Raw genomic sequence first — 25,115 nt, forward strand, 5'->3', positions numbered from 1 at the left:
ATGTCTGTTGTAACACTACCACTGAAAAAAGAATAATCTCTTTCTACGTATACATACATACATACATACATATATCTTTTCCTTCTGAAATAATACATTTTTGAGAAAAAAAAAAGGAAAATGATCCAATAATGTTTTGTTTCTTTTTACCAACTTACACAGAAAAAAAAAAAAAGATTCCACAGCAAAAAAGAAAAAAAAAGAAGAAGAAGGAGATATATACGTATATACATAATAAAAAGGGAAAAGAAAAACAAGTTCCTTGAGATCGAGAAGCAGATCCCACCGAAATAAATTAACTTCACCCTTCACCCGTTTTCTTAAAACCCTTCTGTACAGAATTCACCATCTCTCTCTCTCTCCCTCTCTCTCTCTCTCTCTGTCTCTCGTGCGAGTGATATATTTTTATAAACTTCCATCAGCTGCTGTAAGTCGTAATTGTTAGTTTTGTTATAGCTAGAGGGGAGTAATAAGAGAAGAAAAAGGGGAAGTAGACCAGCTGGTCCTATGCTGGGGGAATCTACTAGTGTCTTAGGGAGCTCCATCGGCCGCGATGCTGTGGCCACAGCTGTGGCAGCTCCCGAAGGTGGTGGCGGCAGCGGCAATGGGTCGAATAATAATTCAGGTGAAGAAACGTTCAGAGGTGGTCAAGAGGAATTGTTAGGAGGTGGCGAGAGGAGCTTCGGTGGCAATCGGTGGCCGCGCCAAGAGACTTTAGCTCTCTTGCAAATACGGTCTGACATGGACGTGGCGTTTCGTGATGCAAGTGTTAAGGGTCCTTTATGGGAAGAGGTTTCCAGGTTAAATTTTAATTACCATATCTATAGAAACTAGCTAATTATCTACTGCTAATTTGTTTTTGTTAATTTTTATTTCTTGATTAATTTTAGTGAGAATTTGAGCACTTTTGGTTCCATAGGGGGTTGAGATCTGAGAACTGATAGAAATTTTCATTTCTTTGTACTATATTTTTTATTTTGTTTTGTTTACTTAATTATGATCTATTTCAAGTTCTTCACTTAGTTTAATTACTCTTTTGGGTAATTTTATTTTTGTTTTCATTTTTTTGTATCTTTCATTTGGTTTTAATTTCTACCTCTCCTTAGTCTATCTCAAGAAATTACGGAATCAACAATGGGAATAATAATAAATTCCACAAAAAAATACAGAGAAATTTAAGACAAATGGAATCAATTCTTTCAATAATTGAGTCATACAATTTCCAGAAGAGGTTACTGTCTTTCATCAATGAATCCCTTCTTGTCTTTCTTATTACATGTATGTATGTATGTATATATATATATATATCTGAAATATTCCTGCCAGCGTTAGCTGGATGTTAATTTCTTATATATTTATTGATCATAATTTTTCAAAATTTTATGTGTAAATGCTTTGTTTTTGTTGCTGAATTCAAGATAAACAGTTAATATGTTTAATTTATTAATTTTTGTGTGTGTTGATTTTTGTGCAACTATTGTTATCATATCATTCAGCAAGCTAGCAGCGCTTGGCTATCATCGAAGCGCCAAGAAATGCAAGGAGAAGTTTGAGAACGTCTACAAGTACCACAGGAGAACCAAAGAAGGCCGCACCGGCAAGTCCGAAGGCAAGACTTATCGGTTTTTCGATCAGTTAAACGCCCTCGAAAATCAACCTCCGACTCCGGGCAGTACTACTACTCATCATCAACCTAAGCCTCATCAGTCTACAACGGCGGCAGCTGCGGCAACAATGACAACAATGGCAATGGCTAACCCTCCCCCAACCATTTCTCATCCCAATAGTAGTACTACTGTTCCATCGTCAGCTGCCCCGCACCCTACAATTCCTATTGTGTCCTCTCAAGGCATTGCAACACCAACACTTAATAACCTCACACTCCCCAGTTCATTCCCACCAACAAACCCTATAGTTCTTCCACCACCGCCACAACCTCCGCCGCCTCAACCAACAACAACAAACCCTACAAGCAATCTCAGTCATCATCATCAGCAGCAGCACACTGCATTTCCAACGTCTTTCCCAACCATACCCACTGACCTCCTTTCAAATTCCACCTCTTCCTCCACCTCGTCTGACGAGGAGTTGGAAGGGCGGGCGAAGAAGAAGAGGAAATGGAAGGACTTCTTCGAGAGACTAATGAAGGATGTGATCCAGAAGCAAGAGGATCTTCAGAAGAGATTCTTGGAGACCATCGAGAAACGTGAACAAGAAAGAATTGTAAGAGAAGAAGCTTGGAGAATGCAAGAGATGGCAAGAATCAATAGAGAGCGCGAGATTCTAGCTCAAGAACGATCAATCAAGGCAGCCAAAGATGCCGCGGTCATGTCATTCTTGCAAAAGGTATCCGAGCAGCAGCAAAACCAAAATCAAAACCAAAACCAAAGCACACCGAACCAGTCACAGCTACTACCGTTACAACCAGCACCACTTCCTCTTGCACCGCGGCAGCCTGCACCACCACCACAACCACAACCACAACAGAAGGTGACGAACTTTGACATTGTTCCGAAATCAAACAACAACGGGGAGAACGATAATTTGATGATGCCACCGAGCTCATCAAGATGGCCGAAAGTGGAGGTACAAGCGTTGATCAAGCTGAGAACCAGCCTTGATTCTAAGTACCAAGAGAATGGACCGAAAGGGCCGCTTTGGGAGGAAATCTCGGGAGGAATGAGGAAGCTCGGATACAATCGGAACGCAAAAAGATGCAAGGAGAAGTGGGAGAACATTAACAAGTACTTCAAGAAAGTGAAGGAAAGCAACAAGAGAAGGCCTGAGGATTCGAAGACATGTCCTTACTTTCACCTGCTAGATAGTTTGTATAGAGAGAGGAACAATTTTGATCAGAACAATGTCAATAGTACTAGTACTACTAATTCTTCGAGCCAATTCAAGCCCGAAAATTCGGTACCTCTGATGGTGAGGCCGGAGCAGCAATGGCCACCTCAGCCACCGCCGCTGCAGCAGCAAGATCATCAGGGACTGATGATGGGTACTGATCATCATCAGAACCAAGGGGAGGATTATCATGATCAGCAAGATAAAGAGAACAATATCGGTGATGACGATGATGATGAGGAGGATGAAGAGGAGGAGGATGAGGAGGAGGAGGATGATGATGATGAAGGAGATGGGAACTATGAGATAGTGGCAAACAAACAAGCTCCAGTGGGTGCAGCAACAGCTGAATGACTGAGTCATGACTTGAGAAAAAGCGCAACATAACATGGATTCAAAGAAAGTGGGTCAGATTTTGCAGGGCTTTCGGACGGGTGAGTGGGTCAAATACAATGTGGCGGGTCCTGAATTTTGGGAAGAAATTTAAAAGAGAGGGAAATGGTGAAGGTGAGTGGTGACTAGTAAGAGGAGAGTTACAGTCAGGCATCAAGTTATAATATGTTTATTTATAATTTATTTATTTTTTTCTCTCTAAATAATAAGGTCACGAGGAAGAGATAAAGAGGGTTTATCAACTTTGAGTTCCATAATAAATAATAGGCAGTTTTCAGTTAGTGTTGTAATTTTCATTTTGGTTTTCTTTTTCATGGGGTTGGTGGTGTAAATTGTGAGTAAATGGTTATAAATTAGTCTTTGATCTTTCTGGATGCATTTATATTTTTTGTTTGTTTGCCTTAGCGCATCAACTTTTTTAATTTCTTTCACAGACATTAACAAACAAGAGTATTCATTTGTCTCCCGATCTATGCCTTCAAATCTTGCGGACCAAGTCATCTTGGCCGTTTGATTCATATCATGTGATTAGATTTTAATTATTATTTCCCTTTCTTCTTCCACTTTCTTTACCACACCCTAATATTTGCCTGCTAAAACTCCTTGAACCGGCCCGTATTTCGAGAAAGAAAGAGATAAAGAGAAGGACATTTTCCGGCGACCAAGAGTGCGATGGCCGCCTGCAAGGTGGGGTGGCTGAGGGATTGGATCCTTGAATAGCTGAAGGGGGTGGGAAATGACTTTGCGGAGAGGGATCGGTGGCTGCTGGTTCTAGGTTGTTATCGCCCCACGCGACAAAGAAAAAAGAGAAGCCAAAAATAATTTCTGGCCTCAGGATGTGTGGGGAACAACAATAATGAGTTATTCCGGACGGGATCCGCAAAGAGTGATTCAGAGAGAATCCTGGACCGTCTATTTATATAAATACTAACTTTCATTTCAAACTTTTACTGACAAAATAAAGGGGGTTTTGAACTTTAATCATTAAATAAGTTTGAAATTGAACAAAAACCGAGTTAGATTAAATATTGATTATAGTCCTTTTACTATATATTTATTGTGTATTTTTATTCCCAAAATTTATCCTTGTCAATATTTGATTTTATGCTTAACTTCATCCAATTATAAATGAGAAAACATTTCAGAAATGTATTTGTGACACATATAGAAATGCAAATACATAATGAATCCAAATATATTAAAAGCTACTCAGTGCTACGGTATGGTGGTATTCCTCTTCACTTGGAAGTGAGAGGTTTTAGGTTCGAATCTTATGGATGACGAATCCGATACCAAATTAGATTGCCTATTGTGTGGTTAACTGAACTTCCCATCTCCTTAGTGTAAAAATATCAATTTACTCAATATATATATATATATATTAAAAGATTTACCTAAATGTATGTGCTAAAATATATTATATTGTACTTAAATATCTGTAACAAAATATATATTAATGTATCTAAATGTATTAGCGAAATATTATAATGAATTAAAGTATCTAAATTTTTGTACTGAAATATATAAAATGAAACAATGTACTTAAATAAAGAACACAAAGTGTACCATTTTTAAAAAAAAAAGTTAGTGTACCTAAATGTCTATATCAAAATACATTATGATGAATCAAAAGAAAAATAAGATTAAATGCAATACAATATGTGAACACATGGTATTACTATTATAGGGGGAAAAACTGTGACAAAATCTCAAAATACAAATAAAATGTGAGGTGAAAAATGCAGTGACGGAGTCAGAATTTTTTAAATATGCCAAAAAAACTTCATTTGATCATTTTGTTGAGCACCTAGTAGGAACTTGTCGATTCTTGCTAACATATGTCAACAATTATTATGATCTGTTGAGGCTTGTCGAGGGTGATAATAGGAAATTTTAGAGTAATGTTGAAAACTGCAAAGGCTTGTCAACTGAGGCAATTCATCGAGCATTTGGTACATACAACAGAGACTCACACAAGAAGAGAGAAATAGAAGACAAAGAAGTAGGAGGAGAAGGTTGTAATTTAGTTTGCCCTGACTATTTAGTCCGCCATTGATTAAATGTATGTTGACTTGAACATTGAGTAAAAGGACTAGAATTAGATTATAATCTTACACAAGGTTCTAATCCAAAAGTAATCTTTTTCAAAGATTAAAATGAAGTATTTCTATAGAATAAATTGATTATGAGAGAGTGTGAAAAAGTTAGGGAAAGAAAGCATATAGTATGGGTACACCGCTATTGTGTTATTCCGTGCTAGTAATATGGTGTAGACAAATATTTACACATATTTTTTAATTATTAGATGGAACTCTACGGTAGTTTATTACCATGCCATGTAAATACTTCTCCAAAGAAAACTGAAATGTTTCAATTTACTTGTTAAAAAATTTATGGTCACTCACATTCAAATTTGATATATGTTGGAGAATAGGATCTCACATTGAGTATATGACAAAAAAAATCTACAATTAATATATAGGAGATTTCACCCCTAACATCATTGAGACCTTTTTAGATAATACTCAATACCAGCCTATAGGTGGTAAAGTTAAGACAGTGTCGGTGATGTTAGTGGTGGACCATACTGAGCCTGAAAAGTTTATCAATATCAAGGCTGGAGAATGAATGAATGTACTTTTAAATTTAAATATTTTAAACCCAATCATTAAAATGAAATCATTGGAAAGTATTCCACTCCACTATTTAGGAAGTGAGATAAGATAGTGTCCTCATATTGATTGTTTTGCGAACACGTTATTAACAATGTCTACCTACATGTATAGTTAATTCGTGATCATGAACCATTTAGTACTACTATCTATCCCGCTTTATAAACAGTGTAGTGGAATCCATAGAAAGGCTAGTATATGTATGTATTATGTCAAGGGATTGAGCAAAAAGAGTAATGCTACACTATATTTACACTGTCATTTATATTATCTTTCTAGCAGAGGTATGGCCCATTAATATACGTGTATCTCATCTTTATTAGAAAGATGATACAAATGATGGTATAAATATGTGGTAAGGTTGGGATCCACATTTAGTAAGTATAACATAACTCGGAATATATTAATGGTGTTGCAGATAAACAAGAAGATTGGGGAAAGCTCGCTTAGGGCTCGGCTTTGTACAGTGCACAACAGCTTAAAAGGAGGGGACAATTTGCCAGCCGTTTTTACAACAGGAGCCATATGTCCACAATACGTCAACATCCGCATGTATTCATATTTATAGGGATCCCACCAAAAGGAATCTTCATATTTCTTAAGCCTTTATATATTTACACTGGTTTTCTGTAAACGTCGAAGTCGTTTAATTTCCATTCAATTTAATTGATGAATTAATGTCAGTACCACGAAAGGATCAAGGGTCATAGTTTAATGAGCTCCTCTACTCCTTTATTTAATTACTTATATAGTTATTAATTTAGTTTGCTACTGTTGGGAGCTCCAACTCGATCAATATCTGCTGTAATAAACTGCGGCATGGAAATTGAGCTCAAATTAATTCATGTAAGATGATCTGTTAAAATGATGAACTCATTTTTCTGGTTATAAGATTACCATTAACTTAATTATTTTGCTTGATGTTTGAATCACCGGTTTTATTGCGCACTCTAAAGTGAAGGTGAATTGGGTGAAGCTAAACAATGAATTAGTCACAATTAGGATTGAATTCAAAACAAATATTATGTGTACTTGATCATGTGAGTCGAACTAGAAATTTTTTTACTTACAAGTGAAAACAAATCACTAGTCTAATTTAAATGAGTCAAACTTGTGAGGAGTATATGTTTCACTTCAAGGAGTTTTGAGATCATACATTTTAGCCTAGACAACAATAAAGAGGAGTTGGCAAATGGCGCTTTATCGTAGTGATGGAAAGTAATAATACTTATGCAATATGGTGTGAGTTTGATCCCTACCGATTTTCCTTCCCTTTAATATTTAACAAGTTAACCCACTTACTCTATAGGTATAACATCCAATATGTATGCATACAAGGTTCAGACACTAATCATTTAGAAAGTTAATATGGCGCTATAGCGTGTGTGTGTGTGTGTGTGTAAATTCGCCACATGCAAGGGCATATGAGAATGTGAAGGTAAATTAAGAGTCTCATATTGGTGAAAGGAGAGACCTTGCAAAGGCTTATAAGAGGTTGGGATATGCAAATTGGTTTTATGGTGGAACCTCAACTTTCTTCATGGTATCAGAATAGATTGGCCCACATGTGAAACTCAACGGCTACACGTGGTCCACATCACCCAATTCGTGTTGTCCACGTGTTTGGCTTGAAAATTAGTCATGAGCGGGACATTTGAGAATGTAAAAATAAATTAAATTCTTCCTATATTACCAATTAATTTTATGATAAAACATCAACTTTTTCTATTACAAACCATATCACTTTGTGCATCATATATAAAAATACTGCAAGTTTCTTGAATATACATGCATGGTGACCATATGCCCCACAAATTGATTTGACTGGCCATATGGATGTGCACGAATAAATATTCTGCTACTCGATGCTACAGTATAAGACATAAAAGCAAATGTTACCATCAATATACATGCATATATAGAAGTATTCCTCCTCCTAAAACTTTAGTGACAGCATCGTATCAAAAATTAAAAAAATAAAAAAAAAAGAGAAAAAGTTACGACATCAATAATATCTTTGGTGCGCGTTTTCACTTCTGCAGATTGAGGTACTTTTATGCTAGAACTAGAAGTGATACTTCTGGTCTTGAAATCAAACCCTAATGAAGCAAAGTTTTAATATTTATATAACATCAAGATGGTTTTCTTTTCAGTCTAGCATATGTACGTTTGAATTCTTTAGAATACTTCACCATTAAATTCCGCAAATGTCATACATTACGGTACTTTAGAATTTTCATATAATAAAATTATCAATTTCTTGATGGTGAGAATGTCAAGTTCTTGTTTGAATGTGCTGACCAAATTATTAGAAAGAAATAATTGTAGGTTGTATTTAAATTGCTGGAATTAGTAGATTTACAAGAAATTTTTTCAGTGTGCTAGACATATGATCTGTATACCAAATATCATAATGAAAGTGATTAGATATTTAAAAAAAAAATTCAACACTTATATTATAATACTTAATGTACCTATCTATATTCCCGATCCATTGAAAATTTTCTGCCTCGTCACAAGGTTATACATATGATTATATGATAAGTTACTGTAAGTCTGTAATGTGCAAGTAATAAATAATAAAGAAACAGAAGACGCAAAGAACAAGCAAAGCATCTAATTTCTGCTTGTACAGAATACCCTTCCAATTAGGTTCCACCAGTCTGATAAATAAAAAAAACAAAAAAAAACAAAGGGTTCCACCAGTTGAAATTAATAGTAACGAACTAGTGGCCAACTGACACTGTCGTGTCTGACTCCGATGTTTAATGTTTATCTGCGATCATGACAAAGTACAACTATTCGTATTCATTGGAGACAATTATTAATTTGCTAGTTTTTTCAGAAACTAAAACCCTTGACAGATCGTAAGAGTTTAACTCAAGAATTTTGGATCAAACTGAGGTGGAGATTTACAGTTTCAGTTCCTAAATATTTTAAGTGGCAAATTCGATATTAATTTTTTATTATTTTTAATGTAAATTTATCGTTATATATATGTATATAAGTGATCTGTACCAAAAAAATCATAAGCTAAATTTTGTGTAATAGAAAAAAAAAATTATATAGATTCCAAGCCTCAACATATACCATCATCAGAATGCATTCCGTGTGCTATATGCATTGCCGTTTTAATATTGCCTTTTCAATTCGATCTTTGTTTTGACCTAATGCGAACTTGGCCCAAGATTTGCGATGATCTATATTGCTTCCTACACTGAAAGTATATATTCATATAATATATATATATATACAGATTGCTTAAGGGAAGGGATCCTCATTTTTTTTGAAAAAAATGGGGATTAGGTGTGGGGCCCACTCCACATCGAATTTCAATGATCCGAACCGTCTATTTTGTTAGTCTCGATTCATAGATCATCCTTGCAAAAATTCAATTCAATCCGAAACCGTTTGCCTATTTAATTATCAAGATCAAAATTCATTTTTTCTTATATAACAAAGTATTCTTTCATTTCCTTGAACCCAATTAGATGTCTTAAACATTTCCGATTTAGCTAATATTTTGCAAGGATGATCTATGAATCGAGACTAACAAAATAGACGGTTCGGATCGTTGAAATTCGATGTGGAGTGGGCCCCACATCTAATCCCCATTTTTTTCAAAAAATGGGGATCCCTTCCCTTAAGCAATCTGTGTATATATATATATATATATATATATATATATATATATATATTATTGTATCCTACGTCATGTTGCTCTAGTGGAGGGTAACGCGAAAGTGCCATGGATAATGTGATATGAGAAAAGGTCCTTAGAATTGCATGGAATTTATTGTTGCAAGTTATATATTAGTTAAAATGTAAATAGTAGTTTATTGTCCTACATTAGTAAAGTACATATGTAATATCAATTGTAACTCCTATATATACTCCACTTTGGAGATTAATATATATAAGAAATTCCCAAATATTGTCATATATATTTTTGGTATTTACCATGTTTAGTTTAATATGGCATTAGTGCAGTTCGCTCTTGGTGACCTGTGTGCTTTAATTTTGTGCCCACATTTTTTGTGATTTCCTTCGTGAAAATAAAATAAAATAGAATAGTGTCGCGCTACAATACAGTGCGTGAATAGTGGTTTTCTTTGTAAACAGTGGTCCTCTACAGTGCTGTAAACAGTAATTGCTACAGTCATGAATAGTGCTCTGCTATAGTATCGTGAACAGTGTTCTGCTAAATTGTTTTCATTCCGCTGCGTATCTTTTGTGCCTTTATTGTTCGTGATTTTGTTCAATGACTCAATATAATCATAATGTTGTTATGCATCTTGGTGGAACAAATAAATGGATAATTAATACTGAGGCCAATGATCATGTGACTAGTGACCCTAGAGTGTTTGATGAGTTATGTGACTATGTTCGTGATCCGTATATTACTAGTGCAAATGGAGCACATTCCCTTGTGAAGGGTGAAGGCATTATCTCTCTGACTCCAACCTTATCACTGGTCCGTGCTTTACTTGTTCCTGATGTTAAGTACAATCTTTTGTCGGTAGGAAAACTTCTTGATGCCTTATATTGTTTTGCTTACTTCTACCTTACGTATTGTTATTTTCAAGATAATCAAACTCAGAAGTTAATTGATCATGGTAAAAGAATAATGGGTTTGTATATCTTGACTATGGACGATACTGTTGTTTCTGGTTCAAATAATCATCAAGTTTTAAGTGCTAAAGTGGATGACAGACATCAAATTTGGTTGTGGCATCGACGATTGGGACATCCATCATTCAGTTATATGAAACATCTATTTCCTTCTTTGTTTCGCACTTGTCGTGATTCAGAGTTCAAGTGTGAAACATGTGTCATGGCTAAGAGTTATCGTGCTTCCTTTCCCGTAAGTGATTCAAAAGCTACTTTGCCATTTGATTTGATACATTTTGATGTGTGGGGTCTGACGAAAGTTACTTCTAATGGATTCCGTTGGTTTGTTACTTTTATTGATGATTGTACTCGGTTAAGTTGGGTGTTCTTGATGAAGAATAAGAGTGATGTTCTGTTACTTCTTCAAGAATTTTGTACAATGGTGTCTACTCAGTTTCAGACCAAAGTTAAGGTCTTCAGGTCTGATAACGGAGGAGAATATGTGAATCACACGTTGACATGTTTTTTTCGTAATCATGGTATTATTCACCAGACGACTACTCCGTTTACACCCCAACAAAATGATGTGTCCAAACGGAAGAATCGTCAAATAATGGAGGTTGCTCGCTCCTTGATGTTGGATAAATGTGTTCCTAATCATTTGTGGGGTCATGTTGTTTTGGCTGCTGTGTATTTGATCAATCGTGTTCCAAGTATGATTCTTGATTTTCAAACACCATTCAATGTGCTACAAAAACATGTTTCTCTTGTTTCTGTATCAAAGCTTCCTCCAAAAGTGTTTGGGTGTATTGCATATATGCATGTCTACTCTCATCAGCGGAGTAAACTTAATGCATGTGCTCTCCGGTTTATTGGGTATGCTAACAATAAAAAAGGTTATAAGTGTTATCATCATCTGACTCAAAAAACTTATATTACCATGGATGTCACATTCCATGAGGAAGTTTCATGCTTTGTGAAGCCCTCTTCCGACTATCCACTTCAAGGGGAGAGGGGGAGTGAAGTGCAAATTCGAAGAGATGGTATGGATGATGTGTTACATGCAGAGTTGGGAACAGAACCTTATGTTGCGTGATACTGATCAGTCGGCTACAGATAGTGATCGGTCACCTGTTATTCCTGGAGCTATTTCTACTGACGACAGATCAGATGTGCCTAGCTAGTTGCCTGTTAGTATGTTTGACGAATTACCTTCTGATGATCAATTACCTGCTGCTGATATGTCTAACAAGTTGCCTGATGATGGTTTGTCCAGTGATGATTCTTCTAACAATTTGGTACAAGATGGTGGCATACATGAGGTAAATTCTGACATTCTTCTACTTATCAATGCCTCTACGAGCTAATCGTGGAAAACCTAAAGTATAATATCAGCCTGATATGCATGCTAAAGCCAAATATCCTATCAACAATTATGTGTTTACTCATCGTTTGTCCAAACCATATGCATATTATATATGTCAGCTATCTAGTGTATCAATTCCAACAAAATTGCAAGATGCTTTGTTTGACCCTAAGTGGGTTAATGCCATGAAAGTTGAGATAGAAGCTTTGGAAAAGAATTCTACTTGGGATTTGGTTCCTTTACCAAACGGGAAGAAAGCCGTTGGATGTAGATGAGTGTTTACTATTAAGCACAAAACATATGGTTCTATTGACTAGTATAAAGCCAGATTAGTTGCTAAGGGTTATACTCAAACCTATGGGGTGGACTATCAGGAGACCTTTGCTCCTGTTGCCAAACTTAATACTGTGTGTGTTCTTCTGTCTTTAGCAGCAAACCAGGATTGACTTCTGTTGCAGTTTGATGTTAAGAATGCTTTCCTTCATGGTGATCTTCAGGAGGAAGTGTATATGGATCTCCCACCTGGTATTGGAACATCTCCTGGAAAAGGTGTTGTATGCAGGTTACGAAAGGGCTTGTATGGTTTGAAACACTCTCGTAGAGCGTGGTTTGGGAGGTTTACAAGTTCAATGAAGAAGTTTGGGTATATCCAGAGTCATTCAGATCATACTTTGTTTCTAAATCGATAAAATGGTAAGCTAACTGCATTGATTATTTATGTTGATGACATGATAGTGATTGGTGATGATCAGAAGGAGATACAATGCTTTCAAAAGTACCTAGCTACTGATTTTGAGATGAAAGAATTGGGTGAATTGAAGTATTTTCTTGGAATCGAGGTTGCACGATCCAAGCATGGTATTTTCTATCTCAACGGAAATATGTTCTTGATTTGTTAGCTGAAACAAGTATGTTAGATTGCAAACCTGTTGATACTCCGATTGAACAGAATCATCGGCTGGGCTTATTTCCAGATCAAGTTCCTACTCATAAAGAATGGTATCAGAGGCTTGTGGGGAGATTAATTTATTTGTCTCACACTCGCCCCGACATTGCTTATGCAGTTAGTGTGGTAAGTTAGTTTATGCACTCACCTAGTGAAGCTCATATGGATGCAGTAACCCATATTTTGAGATACTTGAAGATGGCTCATGGCAGATGCCTGGTTTTCTCTAAGAATGGTCATTTGAATGTCGAAGGGTATACAAATGCAGATTGGGCAGGTTCTGTCACTGATTAGCAATCTACATTTGGATACTTTACATATTTGGGTGGTAATTTAGTTACTTGGAGAAGCAAGAAACAAAAAGTGGTAGCTAGGTCAAGTGCAGAAGCTGAGTTTCGTGGTATGTCTCATGGTGTATGTGAGTTGTTGTGGTTGAAAAAATTGTTGAGAGATCTTGGGTTTAAACCCAAATGTGCTATGAAACTTCATTGTGATAACAAGGCTGCTATTGAGATTGCTCATAATCCAGTGCAACATGATCGAACAAAACATGTGAAGATTGATCGACATTTCATTAAGAAAAAATTGGATGCTGGAATTATTATGTTTCCGTTTGTGAGATCTGAAGATCAACTTGCTGATGCTCTTACTAAGACTGTGTCTAATAGTGTGGTTTCCAACTCGCTTGACAAGTTGGGCATGCGTGACATCTTTGCATCAACTTGAGGGGGAGTGTTGTGAGTTATATATTAGTTAAAGTGTAAATAGTAATTTATTGTCCCACATTAGTGAAGTACATATGTAATACCAATTGTAACTCCTATATATACTCCACTTTGGAGATTAATATATATATATATATATATATATATATATATATAAGAAATTCCCAAATATTATCATATATATTTTTGGTATTTACCATATTTAGTTTAATATGGTATTTACCATGTTTAGTTTAATATTCATTTACTTGGACAATGTTAGACACGCGCAGGGGCGCCAGGAGCTTCAGACCAGAACAACCACCCCCCTCCAAAAAAATTCAGTTCAGTTTGTTTTGTTGATTTTTGGTCCATATCTTTTATTGCTTTTCGTTGCAATATGTCTTCTCACAATTGTGTTGAAGAATGTATTTATTTAGGTTAACCTTCTAATTTTTGTTTTTTGGTTTCAATAATGTTATGTTGTTTCTTTCAAAAATATTGGAAAGGAAAACAAACGGCTGCTAAAACAGAAAGAGTGGTCTTTGAAGGAGTAAGGGATCCTCTTTTGATAAGAACGCAATATATACAATTGCACCGATAACTCATATTTACATTATATTTTTTCAGATTGTGAATCCGAACACTTATCAAGTTTATTTTACACATTCAAATAATTTCTTATAAGCATGCATTTTTCCAATGTAGTTCGTTCAAAATTGAGGATCATCAACTTGAAAGTTTGTTGTCGAGAAATTAATTAATATTTTCTTGTTAGAACTAATTAAGATATTCGAATTTCTACTATCATTCAATAGGAGTTTTTTTTTTCTTCAGAATAAATATTAAAATTTCAAAGTCGAATCAGTGATTTAATTACTTACTAACCAAATCAATATTGCCCCAATTTAACTCCTTACGTAGTCCAGTAAGTTGAGTTTTATTACAAAATGTTCAATATAATTAGGAGTAGAACCAGTTGTAATTTATCTTTTGAAATTTCCGATGTCAACCTTTATTTTATGACAATAAACAACATTAAAGATAAAAAAAAATGTAACAAGAACGGAAAAAAAATTATCATGCTTCTTTTAAGGTAATTTTTATGTGTGGTTGATAATTAAAGATTCATATAGAACAACGAATGGCTGACTAAGTTATTGTCCTTCTCAATTGGCAAGCGCCCGCCAGTGGATGAAGACCAAAATTAGTTTTTTTTTTTTTTTTTTTTTTTTTTTTTTTTTTTTGGAATTCAACCTAATTATTAGTACGACGCGCCTGTAATTAGTTTTCTTGAAAGGAGAAAATAGACTGATCTGTGCGTTTTAATACAATTTTATTTTCACATTAAGGTTTCGCTGCAAAGAATGAAAGTTTGTTTCGCTTCAATCAACGAAAATTTTGTAAATACAATGATATTACACCAAGAGGTGGGAGGTGAGCTTAGATACACAATGTGTCAACCATAATAGTTTTGTATTAAACTCGCATTCGGAAAGTCAAACTCAAAACATTTCACTTAAAAAGGAAGATGAATACTACTAAACCATAGTATTAAGTGACTAATATCCAATGAATGAATGTTTCTTGAGATATTATATATATGTTTCAACCCTAATATCTGTTGAATACTTTATTTTTTTGTTTCTTGATTACCAGCCCTTGTTAATTAACAAGAATCGTCTTCAAGTTGAAGGATGAGTAGGTTGAATGTATAAATCAAGGAAACGGTTAAGTTGGAAAGTCAAAAGATGTGGATACATACAATTGATAATCTAAACAATTTTTATATAACTTTGAAGATTCCTTCAATATGGTGGTTGGGTCTTCAAATGGAATGGGATTAGCTGATGTTGACATGCTGTAAGAAGCCACCTTATGCAAAGTGGAAGGGGCTTACTTCTCTGTCCTCTTTGTTTTTAGCTCATATGTTGTGTGCACTATATATCCAAACTGAGTAATAAAATTGTTAATTTCTGCAGTGCCAATCAAAACCCTCAGATAAAAAAATGCTTAGTACGTACTCGCACTTAGTGGCAAAGCCAAGCTATTTGGACAAGTATTTTAGTCGGATTGTGGAGTTTGTTTATTCCAAGTTTCAAATGGAAAATAACCCTTCCACTAATTCCCCCCTTTTACATGAACACACAAGGAAAAATAAAACTTTCTTTGCTTTCTTTAGTTTATGTACCATGAGGAATCTGTGAGCTTTATAGAGGAAGCTTAGAGAAGAAGAAAAGTTTTTGACTGAAATACTTGTATTTCTCATTAAACAATAATTAGTTATACACTTGGTATTTATAGTGTTGACAGAAATAACACTTTACACGTATACCCTTAGTAATATCAACAATTACACATTCAAGTATAACAAAAGAAACTAGCAGTATAACTATATTTGATTACTCTTTACATCCCTTCAAGCTTAACTAGGATTGAGAAGAACCAAGGGGAAGCTTGGATTGCAAATACCGAAACCTGTGTTTTGTCAAAGCTTTGGCATGAATATCTGCGAGTTGATCCTGACTGCAAACAAATTGAACTTTGATCAAATGAGTAAGGACAAGTTCTCTGATGTAGTTGTTGACCCTAAAAACTACCAAGCCTACGTGGTGTGTAGGCCGAGTAATCAATAAGCTAACTACGTCATTTTGTTATGTGCGGGGCGTGCCAACTCGACTACCGAGCTCGGCCGGTGAGTAAAATATATGGATGTGGCATTGAGCGCGCTACTGACTTCTTTTTCTTGCGACTACGGTTGAGGAAGGAATACGTATCAGCCTTCGAGTTCTAGAGCCTGAAGATAAGGCTGCTAGTCTTGTGAAGTTCACAGATTGTTGGCGCCGGGTTCGGTCATGGTGATTATATTCGTAAGAGTATAAGCATGCTGAACTGGCACCAAACTATACGAACACAAGTACTCGAAAGAGATGTATGTCTTAATGGTGAATGTGGTTCGGCCATCAGAATGCCGAACTCTAAAACTAACTCGTGAATATCCAATCATAAAACAACTTGACGTTTAATGTGCGAAGCCCAGTAATCTGTAACACCTCACTTCGCCGAGAAAGCTAATGAGATGACCTCTGCCAATAAGGACTCAAAAATTCTTACTTGACCGAGACTTGGATAGGTAACCAGTCGGTCTCGACGCAGTGCTGTTTATCCAAACTGAAGGTGCTCTGCTGTCAGCTGATTCTATGGCAACAATGATGTTTATCCAAACTGAAGATGTGGCCGATTGCCTTTACAGTACTGTTTATCCAAACTAAAGATGTGTTAGCAGAAAAAGAAAATAAAAAAAAATCTCAAGGTTGTTGAGAGGTTCACGTAGATCGAGAGTTTGCGGCAGTTTGTGTGTTGAATTTGAGAGAGCTTTTTGTGTTACCACTGCCTCTGTATTTATAGGGACGTGCTGACTTGAGTCGATCAGTATTGCATTTGATCTTTAATGCGGTTTGGCGTGGATCAGAACCAACTAAATGCATGGTGTTATCATGCAATTGTCCAACCAATTTAAAATCTCCATCATTATCTCTTTTTAATTGACCACATATGACCAAACAATGATGGCTTTATCCTATCATCATGTGATCCGTGGTCAAAAGATCACCACGTCACTATCCTTGTGCTAATTGACTCTTCCTAATATGTCCATAGGCTGAAGCTTACTCTATTGTTCAGATGTCATCCTAATCCCATCACCATCTCATACTTTCACCTTTATCCCATGCATGGATTAATTGCATGAAAATTAATACAGTAGTAACTGTATTGCCGCTTGAATCTGCCAACACCAATATGCCGAATATCCCCAATTAATTTTGAATTGTAGTTTAGAGATATTATTTGCATCACGTTTATCTTGTACAAGATAATTCATTATTAAAAAATAACTATTATGATAAAAGAATCATAATATTATCCTTTCATAATAATAAAATTATCTTCATTTTTTTATCCGACAGTGTAGAGCTATGCTTACTCAACGACCTTGAGTGCACTTGCCGATAGTGTAAATTTGGGTCCAAACAATAGTGATAATCGATTTCCACATGTTTAGTATGAGCATGAAACACAGGATTAGATGCCAAAGATATAGCAGAAATGTTATCACACTATAAGTCAGGAACTCTAAGAAGTGGCAGACTAATATCATTAAGAATTTTGCAGATCTAAGTAATTTCTACAACATTGTGAGCAAGAGATCATATTTAGCATCAGTTGAACTTCTAGCAATAGTAGATTGCTTTTTGGCACTCTAACTAATCAAATTTGACCCTGAAAACCCACTTACAACCTACCACATTTTGGTTTGGAACAGAAGGCACCAAAGACCAAGTACCTATGGATTGTAAGGCATTGAATTCCTCTTACATAACATGTCTTCAATGTTTAAACTTTGAGTTGAAGATATGTAGTTGGAATAAAAGCAATGGAAGAGGGCAAGAGATGCTTAGTTGCTGAGTAGGCCTTTGGTTTAAATATGTCTACCTTGGATTGAATGATCATGAGATGTATATTTTGACAACCGATGAAGGTGTGTGATCAACTTGAGAAGCTGTGGCATTAGATGAAACAAGGTCTTCATGAAAGGATGGTGCATTATTGAAGTGAATACTTTGAGTGGGAGTTGATAGTGAATGAGCTGGATTTATAGATGGAACATAATATGGAATAGTGAACTCAAGGTTGAAAGGGGAAAGTGAAGAAGTTGCTGAGGAAAGAGATGTTGCAGCTTTGGTCTTATGATATAGAAACTCATATCATGAAAAATAACATGTCTAGAGATATAAATGCGCTGAGTAAGACGGTCCAAGCAGTGATACCCTTATGTTGAACACTATACCCCAGAAAACACAGTGTTTACTCTTGTTGTCCAATTTAGAAGATATGTATTATTTAAGCCATGGGAAGCAGCTACAACCAAATATTTTCAACCTTGAATAATTTGGAGGAGTATGAAACAAAAGTTCCCACAGAGATTGAAGTAGACCAGATATATGAAGTCTGTTAATCAAATAGACAGCAGTTGAAAATGCCTCAACCCAAAACTGATGTGGAACCTGAGATTGAACTAACAAAGTCCTTGCAGTTTCAACTAAATGTTTGTGTTTACGTTCAACATAGCCCCCTGAGTTAGTTTCAACTAAATGTGGAACCTGAAAATGATTACCAGTAAATTCACCCCCTGAGTCGGATCAAACAACTTTGATTTTATTACCAAGAATATTTTCTACATAGCATTGAAAGTTTACAAAAGTTGAGTACACATCTGCCTTGGCCTTTAAGGGAAAAAACCAATAATACTGAGTAAAATCATCAACAATGAGAAGGTAGTACTTATAACCACTCATAGACAACACATGTGAAGGTCCTCACAAATCACAATGTAGCAATGTTAAACATGTTAATGAAACAGAAGTAGTACTACTACAAGGGAGTTTATGATTCTTAGCTAAGGCACAATCCTTGCATAAGAAGTCCACTGCAGATTTTCCTTGAAGTGGTAGTTGAGTTTTAGAGAGCACCCTTTAGAAAATGGCAGAAGAAAGATGACCAAGTCTATTATGGCACACATTTGTAGAGGCTTTATTGCTTACTAATGCAGTAAGAGGAGATACTGAAGAATGATAGGAGATACATGAGCTTTGAAGAGGGAAGAAACCATCTTTAATTGGTCCTCGCAAAAGCATCCTTCCAGTAGTACAATCCTTCACATAGGATCCATCAATATCAAGAGTCAATGAACATTTGTTATCTTTAATAAACTAATAAACAGAAAGAAGATTGTGTTGCATTTGAGGCACATGTAAGACATTGTGCAACTGTAAAATAGAGTGTGGAGTATGTAACAAAGAGGAACCAATATGATCAATGGACAGACCTTTACCATCTCTAATATACACTTTGTCTTCGTCATGATAGGGATTGGGAGATTGAATGTTTGAGATATCATTCGTTATATGAGATGTAGTAATAGAGTCAATTAACCTGGATGAGGTAGAAGGCTTTGCAGAGTGATGAGCACACATTGCAGCTAGCTTTGTAGATGGTACTTTACCAACAATATTAGGATATCTTAATACGATCATAGCAATCAATGGCCTCATGACTAGTGGAACCACATATTTGACATTGTACACAATAACCAGATTGATTGAAAGAGTGATAACCAGAATTATTGCCATGGTGGTTGGAATGATTAGAACCATGACTACCAAGATGAGGATAGTTGTGACCATGAGTGTTGGAGTTGTGGCCTCGATTACCACGATATTGCTTCACAAAGGGCTGTGACTCAAGATATTGAGCAGCATACACTTGTGGTGTAGGAAAAGAAGAGCCTAAGAAGCCTGAGAATGCACAGAGAAAGCTTGAAATGGTTATGCGGCAGTAGAGGAAACAAGTATCTTTCACTGGGACATGGACAATTCTTTGGTGAGAAGCAAACCATGCAATTCATTAAGTTTTGTGGAAGAAAAACACAACATAATGGAGTCGATAGACGACTCAAAGTCATCAAGCAAGCTAGCCAGTGTAGCAGCAATTAAATCACGATCAGTAACCGAAGCTCCAGCAGTAATCAAGGAATTAGAAATTTCTTTGATTTGCTGCTGGTATTCAGAGATTGACATAGAGCCTTTCTGAAGATATTGAAGGCGAGATCTCAATTGATGAATGTGTGCATCAGAAACGCCCCCAAATCACTGCTCTAACTTGATCCACAGATCATAAGATGATGAAACCCCAACTGTAAATGGAATAATTTCCTCAGAGAGCATTGAATTCAACTAAATAAGGAGGTTTTGATCTTTCTCATACCAAAGCTTAAAAGGCGGATTGAGAGAGCGATTTGGAAGAAGAGGAGATTGACACGGTTCAGTGCCATCGATGACGCCAAGAAGTTTGTAGCGACGAAGAATCGGAGCGAACAACGCTCGCCATAAGAGGTAATTGGAGCATTTCAGCTTGATCGATACCATACTGCCAATATTCTGAATCGTAAGAGAATAGTACAAATTTGAGAAGTTAAGGTTTGAGGAAGAAGAAATTGGGGCTGAATTTGGCACCAACTCATGAGAGGAATTCAATGGAGAAGCCATTGATACACACAAGACAGCTTCGCAAGAACACAAACCGAAGAAGCAGAACAAAAAATGGCATCGAGAATCAGAGAGTACAGGCGGAAGCTTAGAGAAGATGAAAAGTCTTTGACTGAAATACTTGTATTTCTCATTAAACAATAATTAGTTATACACTTAGTATTTATAGTGTTGGCAGAAATAACACTTTACACATATACCCTTAGCAATATCAACAATTACACAGTCAAGTATAACAAAAGAAACTAACTGTATAATTGTATTGGATTACTCTTTAGAATCTTCATCCCCTATTAACACAAAAATACATAAAAATAAATACGACAATTATATGTATATAGCTTCTTCTTTTAATCTTGATATTATATCATGTAAATTAGCTACATGTAAATAATGTATGGAGAACCATCTAATCCCACTAATAAAATAAAATAAAAATTAATATTATTGTTTAGTGGTATTCTTCCTACTTGTAAATGAAGGTCTTATATTCAACTCTTATAAATAAAGAGTTAAATACCTAATTGTAAATATCATTGTGTGACTTGACACAAATTTCCACCCTCTTGTAAGAAAAGTAAAAATAAAATCCCCACTAAAGTTACAGTCCATTATTTTAGGACCTTATGTTTTGTAACATGCTGGAGATTTTTCAGTGTGACTGATACACGAAGTGGTACGTTACGTGTCACTATACAAATAATGAAATATGTGTTCTAAAAAGTTAATAACTTAAAAAATAAAAATTTCACTACTTTTATTAAAACACATGATTTATCATTTGTGTTTCCGTCTCAATGAAAAATTTATCGTAACATGCGACTAGATACGTGTATGCTTTCGAAATTTTCAACTTTACAACACTGCCCTTGAAACCTGATCCACTTAGTTAGAGAGGATCATTCTTTTTGTGCAAACCCACTTGATGATTAATTACTGGACTGAGATCAGTTTAGACCACAGAAAAATAATACAGTATCCCTGTTTTTATGATTTTTTAGGGTGTGATATCCACACACCTCTTTTTACTTTTCTCATATTTTTTTTGTTTTTGACCGTCGGATCGAATGAATTGAATAAGATCAACGGATATAAATTAACAAGGGGTGTGTGAGAAGTAAAAAGAGATGTGTGGATGGCACACCTCTATTTTTTTTGTCACGTGTTGGGACAGTTTTTGGGATTGCATTTTACGTCAACTGGATCTGAAAATTAAAACAAAGAAACTTAGTTATTCTATCTCACTCGTATCATGAATCTACCATGTCCATTGATGAATCTTTGTCGTTGGTTACCATCTCCATCTGGTCATCACTCCGATCTTCTTCCTCTGTACTCTCTCCATCTTCGTCGTCTCCATTTCGCTCCCCGTTTTCCCTTTCAATATCTTCAATCACCGGCTGGTCTGGCTGGACCTTGATCAACGGCTGCATTGTTTCAGCAATGGGCTTCTCCACATAACTAGCAGCATTCTTATTGTTCTTTTTACTGTGCAAGATGTCCAGCAGGTGAAAATATGGACATGTTTTTGAATCCTCAGAGCGTGTTTTGCTGCTTTCCTTCACCTTCTTGTAGTACTTGTTGATGTTCTCCCACTTCTCTTTGCACCTCTTTGCACTCCTATTGTATCCGAGCCGCTTCATCCCCACCGATATCTCCTCCCAAAGAGATCCTTTAGGCCCGGCTTCTTGGTACTTCACGTCAAGACATGTCCTCAAGTTTATCAAAGCTTCAACTTCAACTCTTGGCCATCTTGTGGACCCTGCAGGAAATGGACTTTCACCCTTATTCAGTTTCGGAACCTCAAAATTACTACTTCTGGTCACTGCCACCGGAGCTGGCAGCGGTGGTGGCATTAGTACTGACATTGGCTGAGGCTGGGATGATGGTGCCTCAAGTGCTTGCATATTCGTCAAATTTTGTTGTCCCGAAACCTTGTGCAAGAATTCAATAACCGCGGCATCTTTTGCTGCTGCTAACGATCTTTCTTTGGCTAAAATTTCGTGTTCTTTACTCATCCTCGCCATCTCTTCCATCCTCCAAGCTTCTTCTCTCGCCATTCGTTGGTGCTCGCATTTTGCTATTGCTTCCAAGAATTTCTCCTGCAGACTTTCTTGCTTCTCCAGCACGTCCTTGGTCAGCCTTCTGAAGAAGTACTTCCACTTCCTTTTTCTCTTGTTGCGCGGTTGAACTTGAAACTCTTCGTCGGAGGCAGTCGAGGAAGTAGAACTCGAAAAAAGATTGTTTGTTGCCAAGTTTGGCTTGAACCCATTAATATTCTGATGAGAGAGATTGAGAGGTGATATTGTAATGTGTGGTGGTGAAATTTGAGGACCATTTGGAAGAGAGCCACTGGTTGGGGTCAGGATGCTTGGTGTTGAAGAAGGAGGAAGAGTAGTAATGGTGACATGAGGAACTACAAGACTAGGGTTGTTTGGATGGTTGTTGTTCATGGTTGGCCACAGTACTACTTGAGGTTTTGGTTGTATTGTTGATGGATGATGATGATTTTGATGAGCGAAAGCTTCAAGTTCATCGAAAAATCGATATGTTTTTCCTTCTTGTTTTCCAGATCGGCCTTCTTTGGTTCTCCTGTGGTACTTATACACGTTCTCGAATTTCTCCTTGCATTTCTTAGCGCTTCGGTAATAACCAAGCTCACCTAGCTTTCTACAGAGAGAAGAAAAATAAAAATTAGATAGGAAAAAGCTCATGTACTCTAATTTTATTTTTTATGATCATCTCGTAAACTCAGTAACTAGGGAAAAAAAAAGAATATTTACAAAATATGGACACATTATTTAAAATAATAAGATCACCAAGATTCCTTAATGAAACAACAAAATTTGTTTCATCTCCATCTTGCATGCTACTGCTACCCTTCTATTTTTAAATTACTTTAGCATCATGAGAAAAACCATGACAACCCATGTCTTAATATGGATCATTCTTTCTTTTTATCAATTAATAACAAATAAATAAATTAGAGGGAACGAAAACAAATTACACTTGCAAAATATGAAATTGAATTCTCAAAAATCAACAAAACCACCTTGTAAGCCGAAAACAAATAAACAAACTAGCTATACCTAGATTGCCTGCAAAAGTAGGTATGAAGTTTTTATGGATCAAAGGTGTTCAAAATTTGTTGGACTTTGTAGATATGGCGATTAAGGCATTTACTTCGACTCTAAGGACAAAGCTCGAACCCTCTGGCCTCGCTTTCAACCCAAAAACCAATAATAAAAGAAAGAACAAAACAACATTAAAATAAAGAAAAGGAGCGACGATCGATCTCAGATGCATAATTAAAGTTAAACATGTACACTATAACTAGCTAGCTTGTACTTTTTCGGTCAAGAAGATGAAAAGTTCACCTTGAAACATCTTCCCACAATGGAGCTTTGAGACTTGAGTCGCGAAAAGCGTCATCCATTTGAGACCGTATCTTCAGAAGCGCCACCGTTTCTTGTCGAGGCCACCGCTTTCCTCCAGATAAGTTCCGGTCACCCTTGTTTTCCTCTTGAACTGAATTTGACAGCACGTTTGTCGTTTTGGATTCATGACTTCCTTCAGGAACCACTTCTGCCGTGTGGGCCGCTTCGACACCGGAGCTCCCGCCAGATGGGAACATAGTTGATGATTTGTCAGGCACAGCCGCAGGAACCGCAGGCATATGCTTAGCGCAGTTAGAGCTGAGAAATATGTGACAAGAGAAAGGTGAAATTCTCTCTTGGGTTTTATGAAGGTGGGATTATATATCTATGTTTCGTTTTTTGGAATTAATTAACATATTGTGGTGGGTTTTGCCTGTCAATCTCAATAACCCATTCCTTTTATTAATTAAAAATTATCAAACTTTAATTGTACACATAAGCTATGGAATCTTCAGTTATTTTTTGGTTGTTGTTGGTTAAAAATGTCCATCACAGACTCATTTGGTTCCCTTCACACATGTTCTTAGTAATTATACGAGTGCCAGCAAGGTATAACCTACGCTATATTAAAAAAATACAAAAATGTATCACTCAAATTATTACTTCGAAATATACATTCAAGTAATAATATAGTTTATCATTAAGCTTAAATGCAATTAAAAAAATACAAAAATATTTTTTGATTGTATCCCAAGTTTGTTGTGCATGTACTTGTATATATATTTACATGTTATGTAATCGTATTCAAATATATACAAATCTAATTTAATATAATTTGAATATATATTTTAACACCGTAACATGTCAACATGTGTGATGAAAGATAGTAATATTTTTTACTTTTTAAACAATCGTTATTGTACCTAAATTAAAAAAAAAAACAGAACAAGCTGCTCTAATTAAATTGTTTAATATTATATATAATATATATTTGAATTGATCATACATTTATCAGTAGGAGTGGCAACAGCTGCAGATAGCGATGAGAGGATAATAAGTTGGCCCATTTGTAGGTCAGCTTTGCTTATTGCCT

General features: G+C 35.9%; 2 protein-coding genes across 2 annotated transcripts; one reads left to right on the plus strand and one right to left on the minus strand.

Moving 5' to 3' along the window:
- The first annotated feature begins 217 nt into the window (after window positions 1–217).
- On the plus strand, window positions 218–3,606 carry LOC103402146 (trihelix transcription factor DF1). Its single transcript, XM_008340883.4, has 2 exons — window positions 218–800; window positions 1,497–3,606. The coding sequence occupies exons 1-2, from the start codon at window positions 508–510 to the stop codon at window positions 3,199–3,201; spliced, it is 1,998 nt and encodes a 665-aa protein (XP_008339105.1). The 5' UTR covers window positions 218–507; the 3' UTR covers window positions 3,202–3,606.
- Window positions 3,607–21,756: 18,150 nt separating this feature from the next.
- Window positions 21,757–24,457, minus strand: LOC103402147 (trihelix transcription factor DF1-like). The gene is made up of 2 exons (XM_029101873.2): window positions 24,023–24,457; window positions 21,757–23,315 (listed from the first exon to the last, which is right to left on the minus strand). Exons 1-2 carry the CDS (start codon window positions 24,319–24,321, stop codon window positions 21,896–21,898), a joined length of 1,719 nt encoding a protein of 572 aa, XP_028957706.1. The 5' UTR covers window positions 24,322–24,457; the 3' UTR covers window positions 21,757–21,895.
- Between the last annotated feature and the right edge of the window lie 658 nt (window positions 24,458–25,115).

The sequence above is a fragment of the Malus domestica genome, chromosome 05 (assembly GCF_042453785.1).
Source record: "Malus domestica chromosome 05, GDT2T_hap1".
Lineage (NCBI taxonomy): Eukaryota > Viridiplantae > Streptophyta > Magnoliopsida > Rosales > Rosaceae > Malus > Malus domestica.